The sequence below is a fragment of the Mobula hypostoma genome, chromosome 19, assembly GCF_963921235.1.
Source record: "Mobula hypostoma chromosome 19, sMobHyp1.1, whole genome shotgun sequence".
NCBI lineage: Eukaryota > Metazoa > Chordata > Chondrichthyes > Myliobatiformes > Myliobatidae > Mobula > Mobula hypostoma.
In genome coordinates, this window is record NC_086115.1 from 18,587,285 (window position 1) to 18,607,518 (window position 20,234).

General features: G+C 58.7%; 1 protein-coding gene across 1 annotated transcript in view; it reads left to right on the forward strand.

Annotated features, from left to right (window-relative positions):
• Positions 1–20,234, forward strand: part of rrp12 (ribosomal RNA processing 12 homolog) — a 65,475-nt gene that overhangs the window by 5,888 nt on the left and 39,353 nt on the right. Inside the window, exons 3-4 of the mRNA XM_063071465.1 lie at positions 1,344–1,427; positions 3,290–3,366. Of these exons, the coding sequence (XP_062927535.1) occupies positions 1,344–1,427; positions 3,290–3,366 (161 nt within the window). The remainder of the gene's footprint in view (positions 1–1,343; positions 1,428–3,289; positions 3,367–20,234) is intronic.

Genomic DNA, 20,234 nt, shown 5'->3' on the forward strand with positions numbered 1-20,234 from the left:
ACTGTCTCCAAAGATACTGCCTGGTCTGCTGAGTTCCTCCTGCATTTTGTGTGTGTGGCTTGGATTTCAAGCATCTGCAGATTTTCTCTTGTTTCTGTTTACATCTTCCTTTGTTTACTGATGTTGTTTGCAAGCTATGTTTAGATTCTTGTTCAGATGCTTTGCCTTCTCTGCCCTTTCAGTGAAGAACGTTGCCTGAAGTTGGATGTGTTGAGGGTTATACTGGGTTATGAAGTGTAAATGTAGGGAAACTGTTCCCAGTGTTTAGTTTGTAAATGTAGGGAAACTGTTCCCACTGTTTAGTTTGATGAGGAGCAGAGTAGATCAAATACTTTTATAGGGAGGATGGTTATTATCAGAATCAGGTTTAACATCAGTGGAATAAATCATGAAATTTAATTTTTTGCTGCTCTGTGAGAGGGGAGTGACCTTCTGCAGGTGTTTTTACAAAGAGAGCAGGAAAAAATAATTGAGGTGTACATGGAATCATTGTCTGTTCAAAAATCTGGTAAAGAAGGGGAGGAAGCTGTTCCTAAAATATTGTGTGTGCCTTCAGGCTCCTGTAGCTCGATGGTAGCAATGAGAAGAGAGCATGTCCTGGATGCCGGGGGTCCGTAATGTTGGGTGGTGACTTTTTGAGGCACCATGTTTTGAAGATGCCTTCAGTGCTGGGAAGCAAGTACCCATGATGGATCAGGCTGAGTTTGCTACTTGCTACAGCTGTTCTGATCCTGTGCAGTGGCCCCTCCATACCAGACAGTTAGAATACTCTCCATGGTATTCAGTGGTATTAGCAAGTGTTTTAGGAATAGAATCATCGGACCTTTCAGAAAGGAACTTTGAGAATTTGCAAGGAATGACAGTGAGAATGCCTTTGGGTTTGCATGGCTGTGATGTGATGTGGGATAATACCTCCTTGCAGAATAACTTGGGCTACCACAGTAGCAACACCATTACAGCTTGGGACGTTCTGGAGTTCAGAATTCAATTCCAGCACTGTCTGTCAGGAGTTTGTATGACTTCCCCATGAACTGTATGGGTTTCCTCCCATTCTGGGCTACCACAGTAGCAACACCATTACAGCTTGGGACGTTCTGGAGTTCAGAATTCAATTCCAGCGCTGTCTGAGAGGAGTTTGTATGACTTCCCCCGTGAACCATATGGGTTTCCTCCCGGAGTCCAAAGATGTACCAGTTAGTAGATTAATTGGTCATTATAAAATTGCCCCGTGATGAGGCTAGGGTTAATTAGCTCACTGGCCTAGAATGGGCTGTTCCGTGCTGTATCTCTAAACAAAAAAATGAAATAAATAACTTTGTGGTCCTACGCTGTTTACTTTACAGATCTGTGCTGTGTTGGCTGCTGTTACTGAAGTGATTCGCTCTCAGGGTGGGAAGGAAACGGAAACAGAATACTTTGCTGCCCTGGTGAGTTTCCAGCACCCGTTCCCATCTGTCTCAAGAAGAGGGGCTGTGCTTTCGCGGAGTCACTTGACAGGCACATGCTGGCTAGAATTCACATTCAGCAGTTGGGCACTGTATGTCAAAACGGGGTCAGGGTGTAGATGTCTCTGTGAGAGGGGAGTGACCTTCTGCAGGGGTTAATATTTGCAGTAGTCTCAAAATATTTATTAAAAGAACTGAATCTTAAAATGTTTGTTCTTAGTATCATTAGCAGTTTTTCAATTATGTTGCTGTTTGTAATGCGATCAGATCGTAATGTTAGTACTCAAGTTACATATCATTAGATTCCTGTAACTAATACAGCTGAAAGCGTTTGAAGAAACACATCCTCACCAACCAATAGAAGATAACAGTAATCTACCTTTCCTCAGATTTCTTTCTAAACGTTTTCCATATTGTGTGGTGCTGTGCTGTGCAATGTTTATAGCTGTCAGTTTCAAATGAATAGAAGCCCATGGAGCAATAAACAAGCTTTGAAGGAACTCAGTAAGTCTGACAGCATCTGTGGAGGTGGATGGTCAGGGCCCAGAATGTGAGGGGATAGCTGGTATATAAAGAGATAAGGGGCAGTATACTGGTGTAGTGGTTAGCGTAATGCTTTTTTAACACCAGTTGTCTGTAAGGAGTTTGTAAGTTTTCCCTGTGTCTGCATGGATTTCCTCGGGGTGCTCTGGTTTCCTCCCACATTCCAAAGATATATGGGTTAGGGTTAATATGATGTGTTGGCCACAGAAGCATGGCGATACTTGCGGGCTGTCTCCAGGCATCCTTGGACTATGTTGGTCGCTGATGCAGATGAAGCATTTCACTGTACGTTGCGATGTATATGTGACAAATAAGGCTAGTCCTGTCTTAAATCTTAAGAGCTGGAAAGCAAAAGGTGGAGTGTTGATGGGTAGATGGAGCAGAGTGAAGAATGGCAGGGAGGTGAATAGAGGAATCAGATCAGGTGAAGAGTGGAAATGGATGAGGAAAGGGTGGTGAACAGATGGGAACATGGGACGGAGATAGGAGATCCTTTAGATTGTGTGTTGGTGACAGGCATCTGGAATCACCTGGGAAGGGAAAGAAACTGGTAAATAGGGAGCTCTTCAGGGTGGGGTTGGAGGGAGGCGGGCGTGAGGGAGACCTGGGTGGATCACAAGGAAAAAGAAAGGAGCAAAGTGGATGCAGGTTACCTGAAACTGGGCGATTCTGTATTCAATCTGTTGGTTTGAACATTTACCGGATGGGAAGAGATGCTGTTCCTCTAGTTTGGGTTTGGTCTTTCCCTCCCTGTACAGGGTACTGTGTTTGAAAACATTGTTCAGCTGTCACACTGAAGGCGGCGGGTGAGGACAGACAGGAGAGTGTGGGACGAGATGTTCTTTATGGTGCTGTGTCTGAAAATGTGAGCTGTCACATTGCCCTGTTGTCTCATCTCGTTAATCCGAGCAGCATAGATGGAAGGAAGCTCGATGATACCAATTTTCAGTCTGGCCACTGGGTTTAGTTATGTAACTTACACACTGTCTGTATCCCAACACAGTTGTTGATATCAATCTCTAATCCAGCACTGGGCCACGTTTATACTCTCAGAACTGAACGTGGTGCTGTACTCACCTAGCCTTGCCCTGCCACACACTGTACTGCAGCAGTACTGGTGTCTGTTCCAGAACAAGCTCGGCTGTAGAAAGTTTTAAGGACAGCCAGACCAGGTAAGCTGGATTCTGGAACATGTGATCAGAGAAGTTAGTCTGCACTTCGAGGTGAGTGTTGTGCAGGGCAGGTGAGGCTGTAGGCAGGATGAACGTAAACCTGAACCTGATCAGTGCCTACCTTCACAGATGACGACATTGGAAGCCGTGGAATCTGAGGAGTCTGTTGCAGCCATTGTGTATCTGCTGAGCTTGGTAGTGAAGCGGTAAGTACAAACAATTCTGAGGGCCAGGAACAATTGCCAGTGTGTAAGGTTTCATGTTTAGTGTAGAATGCCACGTATTTGTAATTAATGTGATCTTAGTGTCAGTTATCAGCATGATAACTTGACTTTTAGTGTGCCATTACATCAATGTGAGAAGCTGAGGTGGTTCACCAATGAGTTACAAAACGTTAATGTGAGCAAATTTCCTTTATTTGTGGGTGCAGTGCCTTTGTGAATGAGCAATGATGCAATTAGTTAAGAAAACCTCTGATTGGTACAGTCTGATGAGAGTATGCGTACTGAACCTGCACACTGCTTTTGTGAGTATGTACACTAAGAATGTAGACACAGTTCTGTAGATGTTGGAATCTGAAGCAACACACCAGAATCTGGAGGAACTCAGCAGGATTTGGGTCGAAACACTTCATGTGGGTCGGGACATAGTTCTGCTCTGGGTTCTTGCAGTCTCTCGTTTCCCTTGGCTTTCAAGACTCAAGATTGTTTAATGTCATTTCCTGCGCACAAGTGTAACAACAACAAAATAATTCTTACTCTAGATCCCATGCAGCGCAAGATAAAAACACAAAGGATGAAGAAGAGAATAATAATAGCATCCTACATGTTCTTCCAAATGGGCAGAGCTGGCATGATGGGCCGAATGGCCTAATTCTGCTCATATGCGTTATGGTCTGAATCCGCACCTTGTTCCTGCTTTCTCGTCATATCCTTTCATCCCTTTAATCCTAAGAATTATCCATACCTCCTTGAAAATGAGAACTGATTTGGCTTCACATGTGAGAGAATCTCACCATGCTCTCCATGGAAGAAATTTTTCAGGTTTTGATCCTGCGTGGGTTGTCTCCAGTCTGAGTTTTGGCCCTGATCTGCCCCACCATCAGGAATATCTTTCCTGTCAGGAATCTCTGTTAAAAGTTTGTATGTTCAAGACACACTCTCTTTTAAACGCTGGTGAATATAAGCCTCGTCACCCCATCTCTCTTTATTCCTCAGTCCTGCCAACCTAGCAATTGCTTTAATTCCACTCACTTCATTGCAGACACATCCTTTCTCAGAAGAGGAGGACCAAAACTACATATTTAATTTTAAAATGTGCACTTATTAATGCATTGTAGAATTGCAACAAGATATCCATGTTCCTGTGTTTGAATCTTTTCAGCATTAGGGCAAGTGTGTGTTGTTCCAGTACACCCAGTATACTTCCCTTCAGGAAAGTATTGCCCAGATTGCAGTGTGTCGTTTTCCTCCTACACCTTTCCTAGTGTACTACTGTCCTCCTCCCCATTCCCGGTCTATCACTGCCCTCCCCCATTCCCAGTCGACCGCCGTCCTCCCTCCCTCCCCCTTCCCAGTCTACTCCTCCCTCTCTCCCCCTTCCCAGTCTACCGCCATCCTCCATCCCCCTTCCCAGTCTACTCCTCCCTCCCCACCTTCCCAGTCTACTCCTCCCTCTCTCCCCCTTCCCAGTCTACTCCTTCCTCTCTCCCCCTTCCCAGTCTACTCCTCCCTCTCTCCCCCTTCCCAGTCTACTCCTCCCTCCCCCACTTCCCAGTCTACTCCTCCCTCCCCCACTTCCCAGTCTACTCCTCCCTCCCCCTTCCCAGTCTACTCCTCCCTCCCCCTTCCCAGTCTACTCCTCCCTCCCCCTTCCCAGTCTACTCCTCCCTCCCCCTTCCCAGTCTACTCCTCCCTCCCCGTTCCCAGTCTACTCCTCCCTCCCCTTCCCAGTCCACTCCTCCCTCCCTCCCTCCCCTTCCCAGAACACTCCTCCCTCCCTCCCCTTCCCAGAACACTCCTCCCTCCCTCCCCTTCCCAGAACACTCCTCCCTCCCACCCCTTCCCAGAACACTCCTCCCTCCCTCCCCCTTCCCAGAACACTCCTCCCTCCCTCCCCTTCCCAGAACACTCCCCTTCCCAGAACACTCCTCCCTCCCTCCCCCTTCCCAGAACACTCCTCCCTCCCTCCCCCTTCCCAGAACACTCCTCCCTCCCTCTCCCTTCTGTCTACTCCTCCCTCCCCCTTCTGTCTACTCCTCCCTCCCCCTTCTGTCTACTCCTCCCTCCTCCTTCCCAGTCTACTCCTCCCTCCCCCTTCCCAGTCTACTCCTCCCTCTCTCCCCTTCCCAGTCTACTCCTCCCTCCCCTTCCCAGTCTACTCCTCCCTCCCCCTTCTGTCTACTCCTCCCTCCCCCTTCTGTCTACTCCTCCCTCTCTCCCCTTCCCAGTCTACTCCTCCCTCCCCCTTCTGTCTACTCCTCCCTCTCTCCCCTTCCCAGTCTACTCCTCCCTCTCTCCCCTTCCCAGTCTACTCCTCCCTCCCCTTCCCAGTCTACTCCTCCCTCCCCTTCCCAGTCTACTCCTCCCTCCCCCTTCTGTCTACTCCTCCCTCCCCCTTCTGTCTACTCCTCCCTCTCTCCCCTTCCCAGTCTACTCCTCCCTTCCCCTTCCCAGTCTACTCCTCCCTTCCCCTTCCCAGTCTACTCCTCCCTCCCCCTTCCCAGTCTACTCCTCCCTCCCCCCTTCTCAGTCTACTCCCTCTCTCCCCTCTCCCTCTCCTCCTCCCTCTCCCTTCCCAGTCTACTCCTCCCTCTCTCCCCCCTTCCCAGTCTACTCTCCCCCTTCCCAGTCTAGTCTCCCCCTTCCCAGTCTAGTCTCCCCCTTCCCAGTCTACTCTCCCCTCTTCCCAGTCTACTCCTCCCTCTCCCCAGGCTACTCCTCCCTCTCCCCCCTTCCCCAGTCTACTCCTCCCTCCCCCCCTTCCCAGTCTATCCTCACTCCCTCCCCTTCCCCCCCTTCCCAGTCTACTCCTCCCCCCCTTCCCAGTCTCCTCCCTCTAGTCTACTCCTCCCTCCCCTTCCAGTCACTCCTCCCTCCCTCCCCCTTCCCAGTCTACTCCTCCTCTCCCCTTCCAGTCTACTCCTCCCTCTCCCCAGTCCTCCTCCCTCTCTCCCCCTCTCCCCTTCCCAGTCTACTCCTCCCTCTCTCCCCTTCCCAGTCTACTCCTCCCTCCCTCCCCCTTCCCAGTCTACTCCTCCCTCCCTCCCCCTTCCCAGTCTACTCCTCCTCCCTCCCCCTTCCCAGTCTACTCCTCCCTCCCCTTCCCAGTCTACTCCTCCCTCCTCCCTCCCCTACTCCTCCCTCCCCTTCCCAGTCTACTCCTCCCTCCCCCCTTCCCAGTCTACTCCTCCCTCCCTCCCCCTTCCCAGTCTACTCCTCCCTCCCTCCCCTTCCCAGTCTACTCCTCCCTCCCCTCCCCCTTCCCCCCCTTCCCAGTCTACTCCAGTCTACTCCTCCCTCCCCTCCCCCATCCCCCTCTCCCGTCTACTCCTCCCTCCTCCTTCCCAGTCTACTCCTCCCTCCTCCTTCCCAGTCTACTCCTCCCTCCTCCTTCCCAGTCTACTCCTCCCTCCTCCTCCCTCTCCCAGTCTACTCCTCCTCCTCCCTTCCCAGTCTACTCCTCCCTCTCTCCCCTTCCCAGTCTACTCCTCCCTCCCTCCCCCCTTCCCAGTCTACTCCTCCCTCCCTCCCCTTCCCAGTCTACTCCTCCCTCCCTCCCCCTTCCCAGTCTACTCCTCCCTCCCTCCCCTTCCCAGTCTACTCCTCCCTCCCTCCCCCTTCCCAGTCTACTCCTCCCTCCCTCCCCTTCCCAGTCTACTCCTCCCTCCCTCCCCCTTCCCAGTCTACTCCTCCCTCCCTCCCCCTCCCAGTCTACTCCTCCCTCCCTCCTCCCCCTTCCCAGTCTCTCCTCCCTCCCCCTTAGCTACCTCTCCTTCCCAGTCTACCTCCACTACTCCTCCTCCCTCCCCTTCCCAGTCTACTCCCTCCCTCCCCCCCTTCCCCAGTCTACTCCTCCCTACCCTCCCTCCCTCCCCTTCCCAGTCTCTCCCATCCCTCCCTCCCTCCTTCCCAGTCTACTCCTCCTCTCTCCCCTTCCCAAGTCTACTCCTCCCTCCCCCTTCCCAGTCTACTCCTCCCTCCCCCTTCCCAGTCTACTCCTCCCTCTCTCCCCTTCCCAGTCTACTCCTCCCTCCCCCTTCCCAGTCTACTCCTCCCTCCCTCCCCCTTCCCAGTCTACTCCTCCCTCTCTCCCCTTCCCAGTCTACTCCTCCCTCCCCTTCCCAGTCTACTCCTCCCTCCACCTTCGCAGTCTACTTCTCCCTCCCTCCCCCTTCCCAGTCTACTCCTCCCTCCCCCCCCTTCCCAGTCTACTCCTCCCCTCCCCCTTCCCAGTCTACTCCTCCCTCCCCCTCCCCCTTCCCAGTCTACTCCTCCCTCCCTCCCCCTTCCAGTCTACTCCTCCCTCCCCCTTCCCAGTCTACTCCTCCCTCCCCCCTTCTCAGTCTACTCCCTCTCTCCCCTCTTCCCAGTCTACTCCTCCCTCCCTCTCCCTTCCCAATCTACTCCTCCCTCTCTCCCCCCTTCCCAGTCTACTCCTCCCTCTCTCCCCTTCCCAGTCTACTCCTCCCTCCCTCCCCTCTTCCCAGTCTACTCCTCCCTCTCTCCCCAGGCTACTCCTCCCTCTCCCCCCTTCCCAGTCTACTCCTCCCTCTCTCCCCTTCCCAGTCTACTCCTCCCTCCCTCCCCCTTCCCAGTCTACTCCTCCCTCCCCTTCCCAGTCTACTCCTCCCAGTCTACTCCCCTCCTCCCAGTCTACTCCTCCCTCCCTCCCCTTCCCAGTCTACTCCTCCCTCCCTCCCCCTTCCCAGTCTACTCCTCCCTCCCTCCCCCCTTCCCAGTCTCCTCCTCCCTCCCCTTCCCAGTCTCTCCCTCTCCCTCCCCCTTCCCAGTCTACTCCTCCCTCCCTCCCCTTCCCAGTCTACTCCTCCCTCCCTCCCCCTTCCCAGTCTACTCCTCCCTCCCTCCCCCTTCCCAGTCTACTCCTCCCTCCCTCCCCCTTCCCAGTCTACTCCTCCCTCCCTCCCCCTTCCCAGTCTACTCCTCCCTCCCTCCCCCTTCCCAGTCTCCCCCTCCCTCCCTCTTCCTCCCTCCCTCCCCCTTCCCAGTCTACCCTCCCTCCCCTTCCCAGTCTACCCTCCCTCCCCCTTCCCAGTCTACCTCCCTCCCCTTCCAGTCTACCTCCCTCCCCCTCCAGCTACCCTCTCCCCTTCCCAGTCTACTCCTCCCTCCCTCCCCCTTCCCAGTCTACTTCCCCTCCTCCCTCCCCCTTCCCAGTCTACTTCCTCTCCTCCCTCCCCCTTCCCAGTCTACTCTCCTCCCTCCCCCTTCCCAGTCTACTCCTCCTCTCCCCTTCCCAGTCTACTTCAGTCTACTCCTCCCTCCTCCCCCTTCCCAGTCTACTCCTCCCTCCTCCCCTTCCCAGTCTACTCCTCCCTCCTCCCCTTCCCAGCACTCCTCCCTCCCTCCCCTTCCGTCCCTTCTTCCTCTCTCCTCCCTCCCTCTTCCCATCTACTCCTCCCTCCCCCTTCCCAGTCTACTCCTCCCTCCTCCCTCCCCTCCCTTCCCTTCCCAGTCTCCTCCCCCTCCCCCTTCCCAGTCTACTCCTCCCTCCCTCCCCCTTCCCAGTCTACTCCTCCCTCCCTCCCCCTTCCCAGTCTACTCCTCCCTCTCTCCCCCTTCCCAGTCTACTCCTCCCTCTCTCCCCCTTCCCAGTCTACCGCCGTCCTCCCTCCCTCTTCCAGTCACTCCTCCCTCCCCTTCTCAGTCTCCTCCCTCCCTTCCACTCTACTCCTCTCCTCCCTTCCCCTACCCTCCCTCCCTCACCCTTCCCAGTCACTTCCTCCCTTCCCTTCCTAGTCTACTCCTCCCCTCCCCTTCCCCTCTTCCCAACGCTCCTCCCTTCCCCTTCCCTCTCCTCCCTCCTCCTTCCCAGTCTACTCCTCCTCTTCCACCTCCTCCCCCTTCCCAGTCTACTCCTCCTCCCTTCCCAGTCTACTCCTCCCTCCCCCCTTCCCAGTCTACTCCTCCCTCCCTTCCCCTACTCCTCCCTCTCTCCCCTTCCCTATCCTCCTCCTTCCCTTCCCGTCTACCCTCCTCCCCTTCCCAGTCTACTCCTCCCTCCCTCCCCCTTCCCAGTCTCTCCTCCCTCCCCCTTCCCAGTCTACCGCCGTCCTCCCTCCCTCCCTTCTTCCCAGTCTACTCCTCCCTCCCCCTTCCCAGTCTACTCCTCCCTCCCTCCCCCTTCCCAGTCTACTTCTCCCTCCCTCCCCCTTCCCAGTCTACTCCTCCCTCTCTCCCCTTCCCAGTCTACTCCTCCCTCCCTCCCCCTTCCCAGAACACTCCTCCCTCCCTCCCCCTTCTGTCTACTCCTCCCTCCTCCTTCCCAGTCTACTCCTCCCTCCCTCCCCTCTTCCCAGTCTACTACTCCCTCCCTCCCCTCTTCCCAGTCTACTCCTCCCTCTCTCCCCTCTTCCCAGTCTACTCCTCCCTCCCTCCCCCTTCCCAGTCTACTCCTCCCTCCCTCTCCCTTCCCAATCTACTCCTCCCTCTCTTCCCCCTTCCGTCTACTCCTCCCTCTCTCCCCTCTTCCCAGTCTACTCCTCCCTCCCTCCCTCCCCCTTCCCAGTCTACTCCTCCCTCCCTCCCCCTTCCCGGTCTACTCCTCCCTCCCTCCCCCTTCCCAGTCTACTCCTCCCTCCCTCCCCCTTCCCAGTCTACTCCTCCCTCCCTCTTCCTTCCCAATCTACTCCTCCCTCTCTCCCCCCTTCTGTCTACTCCTCCCTCTCTCCCCCTTCAGTCTACTCCTCCCTCTCTCCCCCTTCCCAGTCTACTCCTCCCTCCCTCCCCCTTCCCAGTCTACTCCTCCCTCTCTCCCCTTCCCAGTCTACTCCTCCCTCCCTCCCCTTCCCAGTCTACTCCTCCCTCTCTCCCCTTCCCAGTCTACTCCTCCCTCCCCCTTCCCAGTCTACTCCTCCCTCCCTCCCCTCTTCCCAGTCTACTCCTCCCTCTCTCCCCTCTTCCCAGTCTACTCCTCCCTCTCTCCCCTCTTCCCGGTCTACTCCTCCCTCTCTCCTCTCTTCCTGGCCTACTCATCCCTCCCTCCCCCTTCCCAGCCTACTCATCCCTCCCTCCCCTCTTCCCAGTCTACTCCTCCCTCCCTCCCCTCTTCCCAGTCTACTCCTCCCTCTCTCCCCTCTTCCCAGTCTACTCCTCCCTCCCTCCCCCTTCCCAGTCTACTCCTCCCTCTCTCCCCTCTTCCCAGTCTACTCCTCCCTCCCTCCCCCTTCCCAGTCTACTCCTCCCTCCCTCTCCCTTCCCAATCTACTCCTCCCTCTCTCCCCCCTTCCATCTACTCCTCCCTCTCTCCCCTCTTCCCAGTCTACTCGACCCTCCCCCTTCCCAGTCTACTCCTCCCTCCCCTTCCCAGTCTACTCCTCCCTCCCCCCTTCCCAGTCTACTCCTCCCTCCCTCCCCCTTCCCAGTCTACTCCTCCCTCCCTCCCCCTTTCCAGTTTACTCCTCCCTCCCTCCCCCTTTCCAGTTTACTCCTCCCTCCCTCCCCTTCCCAGTTTACTCCTCCCTCTCTCCCCCTTCCCAGTCTACTCCTCCCTCTCTCCCCCTTCCCAGTCTACCGCCGTCCTCCCTCCCTCCCCTCTTCCCAGTCTACTCCTCCCTCCCTCCCCCTTCCCAGTCTACTCCTCCCTCCCCCTTCCCAGTCTACTCCTCCCTCCCCCTTCCCAGTCTACTCCTCCCTCCCCCTTCCCAGTCTACTCCTCCCTCCCCCTTCCCAGTCTACTCCTCCCTCCCCCTTCCCAGTCTACTCCTCCCTCCCTCCCCCTTCCCAGTCTACACCTCCCTCTCTCCCCCTTCCCCGTCTACTTCTCCCTCCCTCCCCCTTCCCAGTCTACTCCTCCCTCCCTCCCCCTTCCCAGTCTACTCCTCCCTCCCTCCCCCTTCCCAGTCTACTCCTCCCTCCCTCCCCCTTCCCAGTCTACTCCTCCCTCCCCCTTCCCAGTCTACTTCTCCCTCCCTCCCCCTTCCCAGTCTACTCCTCCCTCTCTCCCCTTCCCAGTCTACTCCTCCCTCCCTCCCCCTTCCCAGAACACTCCTCCCTCCCTCCCCCTTCCGCCTATTCCTCCCTCCCCCTTCCCAGTCCACTCCTCCCTCCCACTTCCCAGTCTACTCCTCCCTCCTCCTTCCCAGTCTACTCCTCCCTCCTCCTTCCCAGTCTACTCCTCCCTCTCTCCCCTCTTCCCAGTCTACTCCTCCCTCCCTCCTCCTTCCCAGTCTACTCCTCCTTCCCCACCTTACCAGTCTACTCCTCCCTCCCTTCCCCTTCCCAGTCTACTCCTCCCTCTCTCCCCCTTCCCAGTCTACTCCTCCCTCCCCACCTTACCAGTCTACTCCTCCCTCCCCCACTTCCCAGTGTACTCCTCCCTCACCCCCTTCCCAGTCTACTCCTCCCTCCCCCACTTCCCAGTCTACTCCTCCCTCCCCCTTCCCAGTCTACTCCTCCCTCCCCCACTTCCCAGTCTACTCCTCCCTCCCCCTTCCCAGTCTACTCCTCCCTCCCCCTTCCCAGTCTACTCCTCCCTCCCCCTTCCCAGTCTACTCCGCCCTCCCCCTTCCCAGTCTACTCCTCCCTCCCCCTTCCCAGTCTACTCCTCCCTCCCCCTTCCCAGTCTACTCCTCCCTCCCCCTTCCCAGTCTACTCCTCTCTCCCCTTCCCAGTCCACTCCTCCCTCCCTCCCACCCCCTTCCCAGAACACTCCTCCCTCCCTCCCCTTCCCAGAACACTCCTCCCTCCCTCCCCCTTCTGTCTACTCCCTCCCCCTTCTGTCTACTCCTCCCTCCCCCTTCTGTCTACTCCTCCCTCCCCCTTCTGTCTACTCCTCCCTCCCCCTTCCCAGTCTACTCCTCCCTCTCTCCCCTTCCCAGTCTACTCCTCCCTCCTCCTTCCCAGTCTACTCCTCCATCCCTCCCCTCTTCCCAGTCTACTCCTCCCTCTCTCCCCTCTTCCCAGTCTACTCCTCCCTCTCTCCCCTCTTCCCAGTCTACTCCTCCCTCTCTCCCCTCTTCCCAGTCTACTCCTCCCTCTCTCCCCTCTTCCCAGTCTACTCCTCCCTCTCTCCCCTCTTCCCAGTCTACTCCTCCCTCCCTCCCCTTCCCAGTCTACTCCTCCCTCCCTCCCCAGTCTACTCCTCCCTCCCTCCCCTTCCCAGTCTACTCCTCCCTCCCTCCCCTTCCCAGTCTACTCCTCCCTCCCTCCCCTTCCCAGTCTACTCCTCCCTCCCTCCCCTTCCCAGTCTACTCCTCCCTCCCTCCCCTTCCCAGTCTACTCCTCCCTCCCCTTCCTTCCCAGTCTACTCCTCCCTCCCTCCCCCTTCCCAGTCTACTCCTCCCTCTCTCCCCCTTCCCAGTCTACTCCTCCCTCCCTCCCCCTTCCCAGTCTACTCCTCCCTCCCCACCTTCCCAGTCTACTCCTCCCTCCCCCACTTCCCAGTCTACTCCTCCCTCCCTCCCCTTCCCAGTCTACTCCTCCCTCCCCTTCCCAGTCTACTCCTCCCTACCTCCCCCTTCCCAGTCTGCTCCTCCCTCCCTCCCCCTTCCCAGTCTACTCCTCCCTCCCTCCCCCTTCCCAGTCTACTCCTCCCTCCCCCTTCCCAGTCTACACCTCCCTCCCCCTTCCCAGTCTACACCTCCCTCCCCCTTCCCAGTCTACTCCTCCCTCCCTCCCCCTTCCCAGTCTACTCCTCCCTCCCTCCCCCTTCCCAGTCTACTCCTCCCTCCCCCTTCCCAGTCTACTCCTCCCTCCCCCTTCCCAGTCTACTCCTCCCTCCCTCCCCCTTCCCAGTCTACTCCTCCCTCCCCCTTCCCAGTCTACTCGACCCTCCCCCTTCCCAGTCTACTCCTCCCTCCCCTTCCCAGTCTACTCCTCCCTCCCTCCCCTTCCCAGTCTACTCCTCCCTCCCTCCCCCTTCCCAGTCTACTCCTCCCTCCCTCCCCCTTCCCAGTCTACTCCTCCCTCTCTCCCCTTCCCAGTCTACTCCTCCCTCCCTCCCCCTTCCCAGAACACTCCTCCCTCCCTCCCCCTTCCGTCTACTCCTCCCTCCTCCTTCCCAGACTACTACTCCCTCCCTCCCCTCTTCCCAGTCTACTCCTCCCTCTCTCCACTCTTCCCAATCTACTCCTCCCTCCTCCCCCTTCCCAGTCTACTCCTCCCTCCCCTTCCCAGTCTACTCCTCCCTCCCCTTCCCAGTCTACTCCTCCCTCCCCTTCCCAGTCTACTCCTCCCTCCCCCCCTTCCCAGTCTACTCCTCCCTCCCTCCCCCTTCCCAGTCTACTCCTCCCTCCCTCCCCCTTTCCAGTTTACTCCTCCCTCTCTCCCCCTTCCCAGTCTACTCCTCCCTCTCTCCCCCTTCCCAGTCTACCGCCGTCCTCCCTCCCTCCCCTCTTCCCAGTCTACTCCTCCCTCCCTCCCCCTTCTCAGTCTACTCCTCCCTCCCTCCCCCTTCCCAGTCTACTCCTCCCTTCCTCCCCCTTCCCAGTCTACTCCTCCCTCCCTCACCCTTCCCAGTCTACTTCTCCCTCCCTTCCCCTTCCTAGTCTACTCCTCCCTCTCTCCCCTTCCCAGTCTACTCCTCCCTCCCTCCCCTTCCCAGAACGCTCCTCCCTCCCTTCCCCTTCCGTCTACTCCTCCCTCCTCCTTCCCAGTCTACTCCTCCATCCCTCCCCTCTTCCCAGTCTACTCCTCCCTCCCCTCTTCCCAGTCTACTCCTCCCTCTCTCCCCTCTTCCCAGTCTACTCCTCCCTCCTTCCCCTTCCCAGTCTACTCCTCCCTCCCTCCCCTTCCCAGTCTACTCCCCCCTCCCTCCCCTTCCCAGTCTACTCCTCCCTCTCTCCCCTCTTCCCAGTCTACTCCTCCCTCCTTCCCCTTCCCCGTCTACTCCACCCTCCCTCCCCCTTCCCAGTCTACTCCTCCCTCCCTCCCCCTTCCCAGTCTACTCCTCCCTCCCTCCCCCTTCCCAGTCTACCGCCGTCCTCCCTCCCTCCCTTCTTCCCAGTCTACTCCTCCCTCCCTCCCCCTTCCCAGTCTACTCCTCCCTCCCTCCCCCTTCCCAGTCTACTTCTCCCTCCCTCCCCCTTCCCAGTCTACTCCTCCCTCTCTCCCCTTCCCAGTCTACTCCTCCCTCCCTCCCCCTTCCCAGAACACTCCTCCCTCCCTCCCCCTTCTGTCTACTCCTCCCTCCTCCTTCCCAGTCTACTCCTCCCTCCCTCCCCTCTTCCCAGTCTACTACTCCCTCCCTCCCCTCTTCCCAGTCTACTCCTCCCTCTCTCCCCTCTTCCCAGTCTACTCCTCCCTCCCTCCCCCTTCCCAGTCTACTCCTCCCTCCCTCTCCCTTCCCAATCTACTCCTCCCTCTCTTCCCCCTTCCGTCTACTCCTCCCTCTCTCCCCTCTTCCCAGTCTACTCCTCCCTCCCTCCCTCCCCCTTCCCAGTCTACTCCTCCCTCCCTCCCCCTTCCCGGTCTACTCCTCCCTCCCTCCCCCTTCCCAGTCTACTCCTCCCTCCCTCCCCCTTCCCAGTCTACTCCTCCCTCCCTCCCCCTTCCCAGTCTACTCCTCCCTCCCTCTTCCTTCCCAATCTACTCCTCCCTCTCTCCCCCCTTCTGTCTACTCCTCCCTCTCTCCCCCTTCAGTCTACTCCTCCCTCTCTCCCCCTTCCCAGTCTACTCCTCCCTCCCTCCCCCTTCCCAGTCTACTCCGCCCTCTCTCCCCTTCCCAGTCTACTCCTCCCTCCCTCCCCTTCCCAGTCTACTCCTCCCTCTCTCCCCTTCCCAGTCTACTCCTCCCTCCCCCTTCCCAGTCTACTCCTCCCTCCCTCCCCTCTTCCCAGTCTACTCCTCCCTCTCTCCCCTCTTCCCAGTCTACTCCTCCCTCTCTCCCCTCTTCCCGGTCTACTCCTCCCTCTCTCCCCTCTTCCTGGCCTACTCATCCCTCCCTCCCCCTTCCCAGCCTACTCATCCCTCCCTCCCCTCTTCCCAGTCTACTCCTCCCTCCCTCCCCTCTTCCCAGTCTACTCCTCCCTCTCTCCCCTCTTCCCAGTCTACTCCTCCCTCCCTCCCCCTTCCCAGTCTACTCCTCCCTCTCTCCCCTCTTCCCAGTCTACTCCTCCCTCCCTCCCCCTTCCCAGTCTACTCCTCCCTCCCTCTCCCTTCCCAATCTACTCCTCCCTCTCTCCCCCCTTCCATCTACTCCTCCCTCTCTCCCCTCTTCCCAGTCTACTCGACCCTCCCCCTTCCCAGTCTACTCCTCCCTCCCCTTCCCAGTCTACTCCTCCCTCCCCCCCTTCCCAGTCTACTCCTCCCTCCCTCCCCCTTCCCAGTCTACTCCTCCCTCCCTCCCCCTTTCCAGTTTACTCCTCCCTCCCTCCCCCTTTCCAGTTTACTCCTCCCTCCCTCCCCTTCCCAGTTTACTCCTCCCTCTCTCCCCCTTCCCAGTCTACTCCTCCCTCTCTCCCCCTTCCCAGTCTACCGCCGTCCTCCCTCCCTCCCCTCTTCCCAGTCTACTCCTCCCTCCCTCCCCCTTCCCAGTCTACTCCTCCCTCCCCCTTCCCAGTCTACTCCTCCCTCCCCCTTCCCAGTCTACTCCTCCCTCCCCCTTCCCAGTCTACTCCTCCCTCCCCCTTCCCAGTCTACTCCTCCCTCCCTCCCCCTTCCCAGTCTACACCTCCCTCTCTCCCCCTTCCCCGTCTACTTCTCCCTCCCTCCCCCTTCCCAGTCTACTCCTCCCTCCCTCCCCCTTCCCAGTCTACTCCTCCCTCCCTCCCCCTTCCCAGTCTACTCCTCCCTCCCTCCCCCTTCCCAGTCTACACCTCCCTCTCTCCCCCTTCCCCGTCTACTTCTCCCTCCCTCCCCCTTCCCAGTCTACTCCTCCCTCCCTCCCCCTTCCCAGTCTACTCCTCCCTCCCTCCCCCTTACCAGTCTACTCCTCCCTCCCTCCCCCTTCCCAGTCTACTCCTCCCTCTCTCCCCTTCCCAGTCTACTCCTCCCTCCCTCCCCCTTCCCAGAACACTCCTCCCTCCCTTCCCCTTCCGTCTACTCCTCCCTCCTCCTTCCCAGACTACTACTCCCTCCCTCCCCTCTTCCCAGTCTACTCCTCCCTCTCTCCACTCTTCCCAATCTACTCCTCCCTCCCTCCCCCTTCCCAGTCTACTCCTCCCTCCCTCCCCTTCCCAGTCTACTCCTCCCTCCCCTTCCCAGTCTACTCCTCCCTCCCCTTCCCAGTCTACTCCTCCCTCCCCTTCCCAGTCTACTCCTCCCTCCCCCCCTTCCCTGTCTACTCCTCCCTCCCTCCCCCTTCCCAGTCTACTCCTCCCTCCCTCCCCCTTTCCAGTTTACTCCTCCCTCCCTCCCCCTTTCCAGTTTACTCCTCCCTCCCTCCCCTTCCCAGTTTACTCCTCCCTCTCTCCCCCTTCCCAGTCTACTCCTCCCTCCCTCCCCCTTCCCAGTCTACTCCTCCCTTCCTCCCCCTTCCCAGTCTACTCCACCCTTCCTCCCCCTTCCCAGTCTACTCCTCCCTCCCTCACCCTTCCCAGTCTACTTCTCCCTCCCTTCCCCTTCCCAGTCTACTCCTCCCTCTCTCCCCTTCCCAGTCTACTCCTCCCTCCCTCCCCTTCCCAGAACGCTCCTCCCTCCCTCCCCCTTCCGTATACTCCTCCCTCCTCCTTCCCAGTCTACTCCTCCATCCCTCCCCTCTTCCCAGTCTACTCCTCCCTCCCCTCTTCCCAGTCTACTCCTCCCTCCCCTCTTCCCAGTCTACTCCTCCCTCTCTCCCCTCTTCCCAGTCTACTCCTCCCTCCCTCCCCTTCCCAGTCTACTCCTCCCTCCCTCCCCTTCCCAGTCTACTCCTCCCTCTCTCCCCTCTTCCCAGTCTACTCCTCCCTCCTTCCCCTTCCCAGTCTACTCCTCCCTCCCTCCCCCTTCCCAGTCTACTCCTCCCTCCCTCCCCCTTCCCAGTCTACTCCTCCCTCCCTCCCCCTTCCCAGTCTACCGCCGTCCTCCCTCCCTCCCTTCTTCCCAGTCTACTCCTCCCTCCCTCCCCCTTCCCAGTCTACTCCTCCCTCCCTCCCCCTTCCCAGTCTACTCCTCCCTCCCTCCCCCTTCCCAGTCTACTTCTCCCTCCCTCCCCCTTCCCAGTCTACTCCTCCCTCTCTCCCCGTCCCAGTCTACTCCTCCCTCCCTCCCCCTTCCCAGAACACTCCTCCCTCCCTCCCCCTTCTGTCTACTCCTCCCTCCTCCTTCCCAGTCTACTCCTCCCTCCCTCCCCTCTTCCCAGTCTACTCCTCCCTCCCTCCCCTCTTCCCAGTCTACTCCTCCCTCTCTCCCCTCTTCCCAGTCTACTCCTCCCTCCCTCTCCCTTCCCAATCTACTCCTCCCTCTCTCCCCCCTTCCGTCTGCTCCTCCCTCTCTCCCCTCTTCCCAGTCTACTCCTCCCTCCCTCCCTCCCCCTTCCCAGTCTACTCCTCCCTCCCTCCCCCTTCCCAGTCTACTCCTCCCTCCCTCCCCCTTCCCAGTCTACTCCTCCCTCCCTCCCCTTCCCAGTCTACTCCTCCCTCCCTCTTCCTTCCCAATCTACTCCTCCCTCTCTCCCCCCTTCCGTCTACTCCTCCCTCTCTCCCCCTTCCGTCTACTCCTCCCTCTCTCCCCCTTCCCAGTCTACTCCTCCCTCCCTCTTCCTTCCCAATCTACTCCTCCCTCTCTCCCCCCTTCCGTCTACTCCTCCCTCTCTCCCCTTCCCAGTCTACTCCTCCCTCCCCCTTCCCAGTCTACTCCTCCCTCCCTCCCCTCTTCCCAGTCTACTCCTCCCTCTCTCCCCTCTTCCCAGTCTACTCCTCCCTCCCTCCCCCTTCCCAGTCTACTCCTCCCTCCCTCCCCCTTCCCAGTTTACTCCTCCCTCTCTCCCCCTTCCCAGTCTACTCCTCCCTCTCTCCCCCTTCCCAGTCTACCGCCGTCCTCCCTCCCTCCCCTCTTCCCAGTCTACTCCTCCCTCCCTCCCCCTTCCCAGTCTACTCCTCCCTCCCCCTTCCCAGTCTACTCCGCCCTCCCCCTTCCCAGTCTACTCCTCCCTCCCCCTTCCCAGTCTACTCCTCCCTCCCCCTTCCCAGTCTACTCCTCCCTCCCCCTTCCGAGTCTACTCCTCCCTCCCTCCCCCTTCCCAGTCTACACCTCCCTCTCTCCCCCTTCCCCGTCTACTTCTCCCTCCCTCCCCCTTCCCAGTCTACTCCTCCCTCCCTCCCCCTTCCCAGTCTACTCCTCCCTCCCTCCCCCTTTCCAGTCTACTCCTCCCTCCCTCCCCCTTCCCAGTCTACACCTCCCTCTCTCCCCCTTCCCCGTCTACTTCTCCCTCCCTCCCCCTTCCCAGTCTACTCCTCCCTCCCTCCCCCTTCCCAGTCTACTCCTCCGTCCCTCCCCCTTACCAGTCTACTCCTCCCTCCCTCCCCCTTCCCAGTCTACTCCTCCCTCTCTCCCCTTCCCAGTCTACTCCTCCCTCCCTCCCCCTTCCCAGAACACTCCTCCCTCCCCCTTCCCAGAACACTCCTCCCTCCCTTCCCCTTCCGTCTACTCCTCCCTCCTCCTTCCCAGACTACTACTCCCTCCCTCCCCTCTTCCCAGTCTACTCCTCCCTCTCTCCACTCTTCCCAATCTACTCCTCCCTCCCTCCCCCTTCCCAGTCTACTCCTCCCTCCCTCCCCTTCCCAGTCTACTCCTCCCTCCCCTTCCCAGTCTACTCCTCCCTCCCCTTCCCAGTCTACTCCTCCCTCCCCCCCTTCCCTGTCTACTCCTCCCTCCCTCCCCCTTCCCAGTCTACTCCTCCCTCCCTCCCCCTTTCCAGTTTACTCCTCCCTCCCTCCCCCTTTCCAGTTTACTCCTCCCTCCCTCCCCTTCCCAGTTTACTCCTCCCTCTCTCCCCCTTCCCAGTCTACTCCTCCCTCCCTCCCCCTTCCCAGTCTACTCCTCCCTTCCTCCCCCTTCCCAGTCTACTCCACCCTTCCTCCCCCTTCCCAGTCTACTCCTCCCTCCCTCACCCTTCCCAGTCTACTTCTCCCTCCCTTCCCCTTCCCAGTCTACTCCTCCCTCTCTCCCCTTCCCAGTCTACTCCTCCCTCCCTCCCCTTCCCAGAACGCTCCTCCCTCCCTCCCCCTTCCGTATACTCCTCCCTCCTCCTTCCCAGTCTACTCCTCCCTCCCCTCTTCCCAGTCTACTCCTCCCTCCCCTCTTCCCAGTCTACTCCTCCCTCTCTCCCCTCTTCCCAGTCTACTCCTCCCTCCCTCCCCTTCCCAGTCTACTCCTCCCTCCCTCCCCTTCCCAGTCTACTCCTCCCTCTCTCCCCTCTTCCCAGTCTACTCCTCCCTCCTTCCCCTTCCCAGTCTACTCCTCCCTCCCTCCCCCTTCCCAGTCTACTCCTCCCTCCCTCCCCCTTCCCAGTCTACTCCTCCCTCCCTCCCCCTTCCCAGTCTACCGCCGTCCTCCCTCCCTCCCTTCTTCCCAGTCTACTCCTCCCTCCCTCCCCCTTCCCAGTCTACTCCTCCCTCCCTCCCCCTTCCCAGTCTACTCCTCCCTCCCTCCCCCTTCCCAGTCTACTTCTCCCTCCCTCCCCCTTCCCAGTCTACTCCTCCCTCTCTCCCCTTCCCAGTCTACTCCTCCCTCCCTCTTCCTTCCCAATCTACTCCTCCCTCTCTCCCCCCTTCCGTCTACTCCTCCCTCTCTCCCCTTCCCAGTCTACTCCTCCCTCCCCCTTCCCAGTCTACTCCTCCCTCCCTCCCCTCTTCCCAGTCTACTCCTCCCTCTCTCCCCTCTTCCCAGTCTACTCCTCCCTCCCTCCCCCTTCCCAGTCTACTCCTCCCTCCCTCCCCCTTCCCAGTCTACTCCTCCCTTCCTCCCCCTTCCCAGTC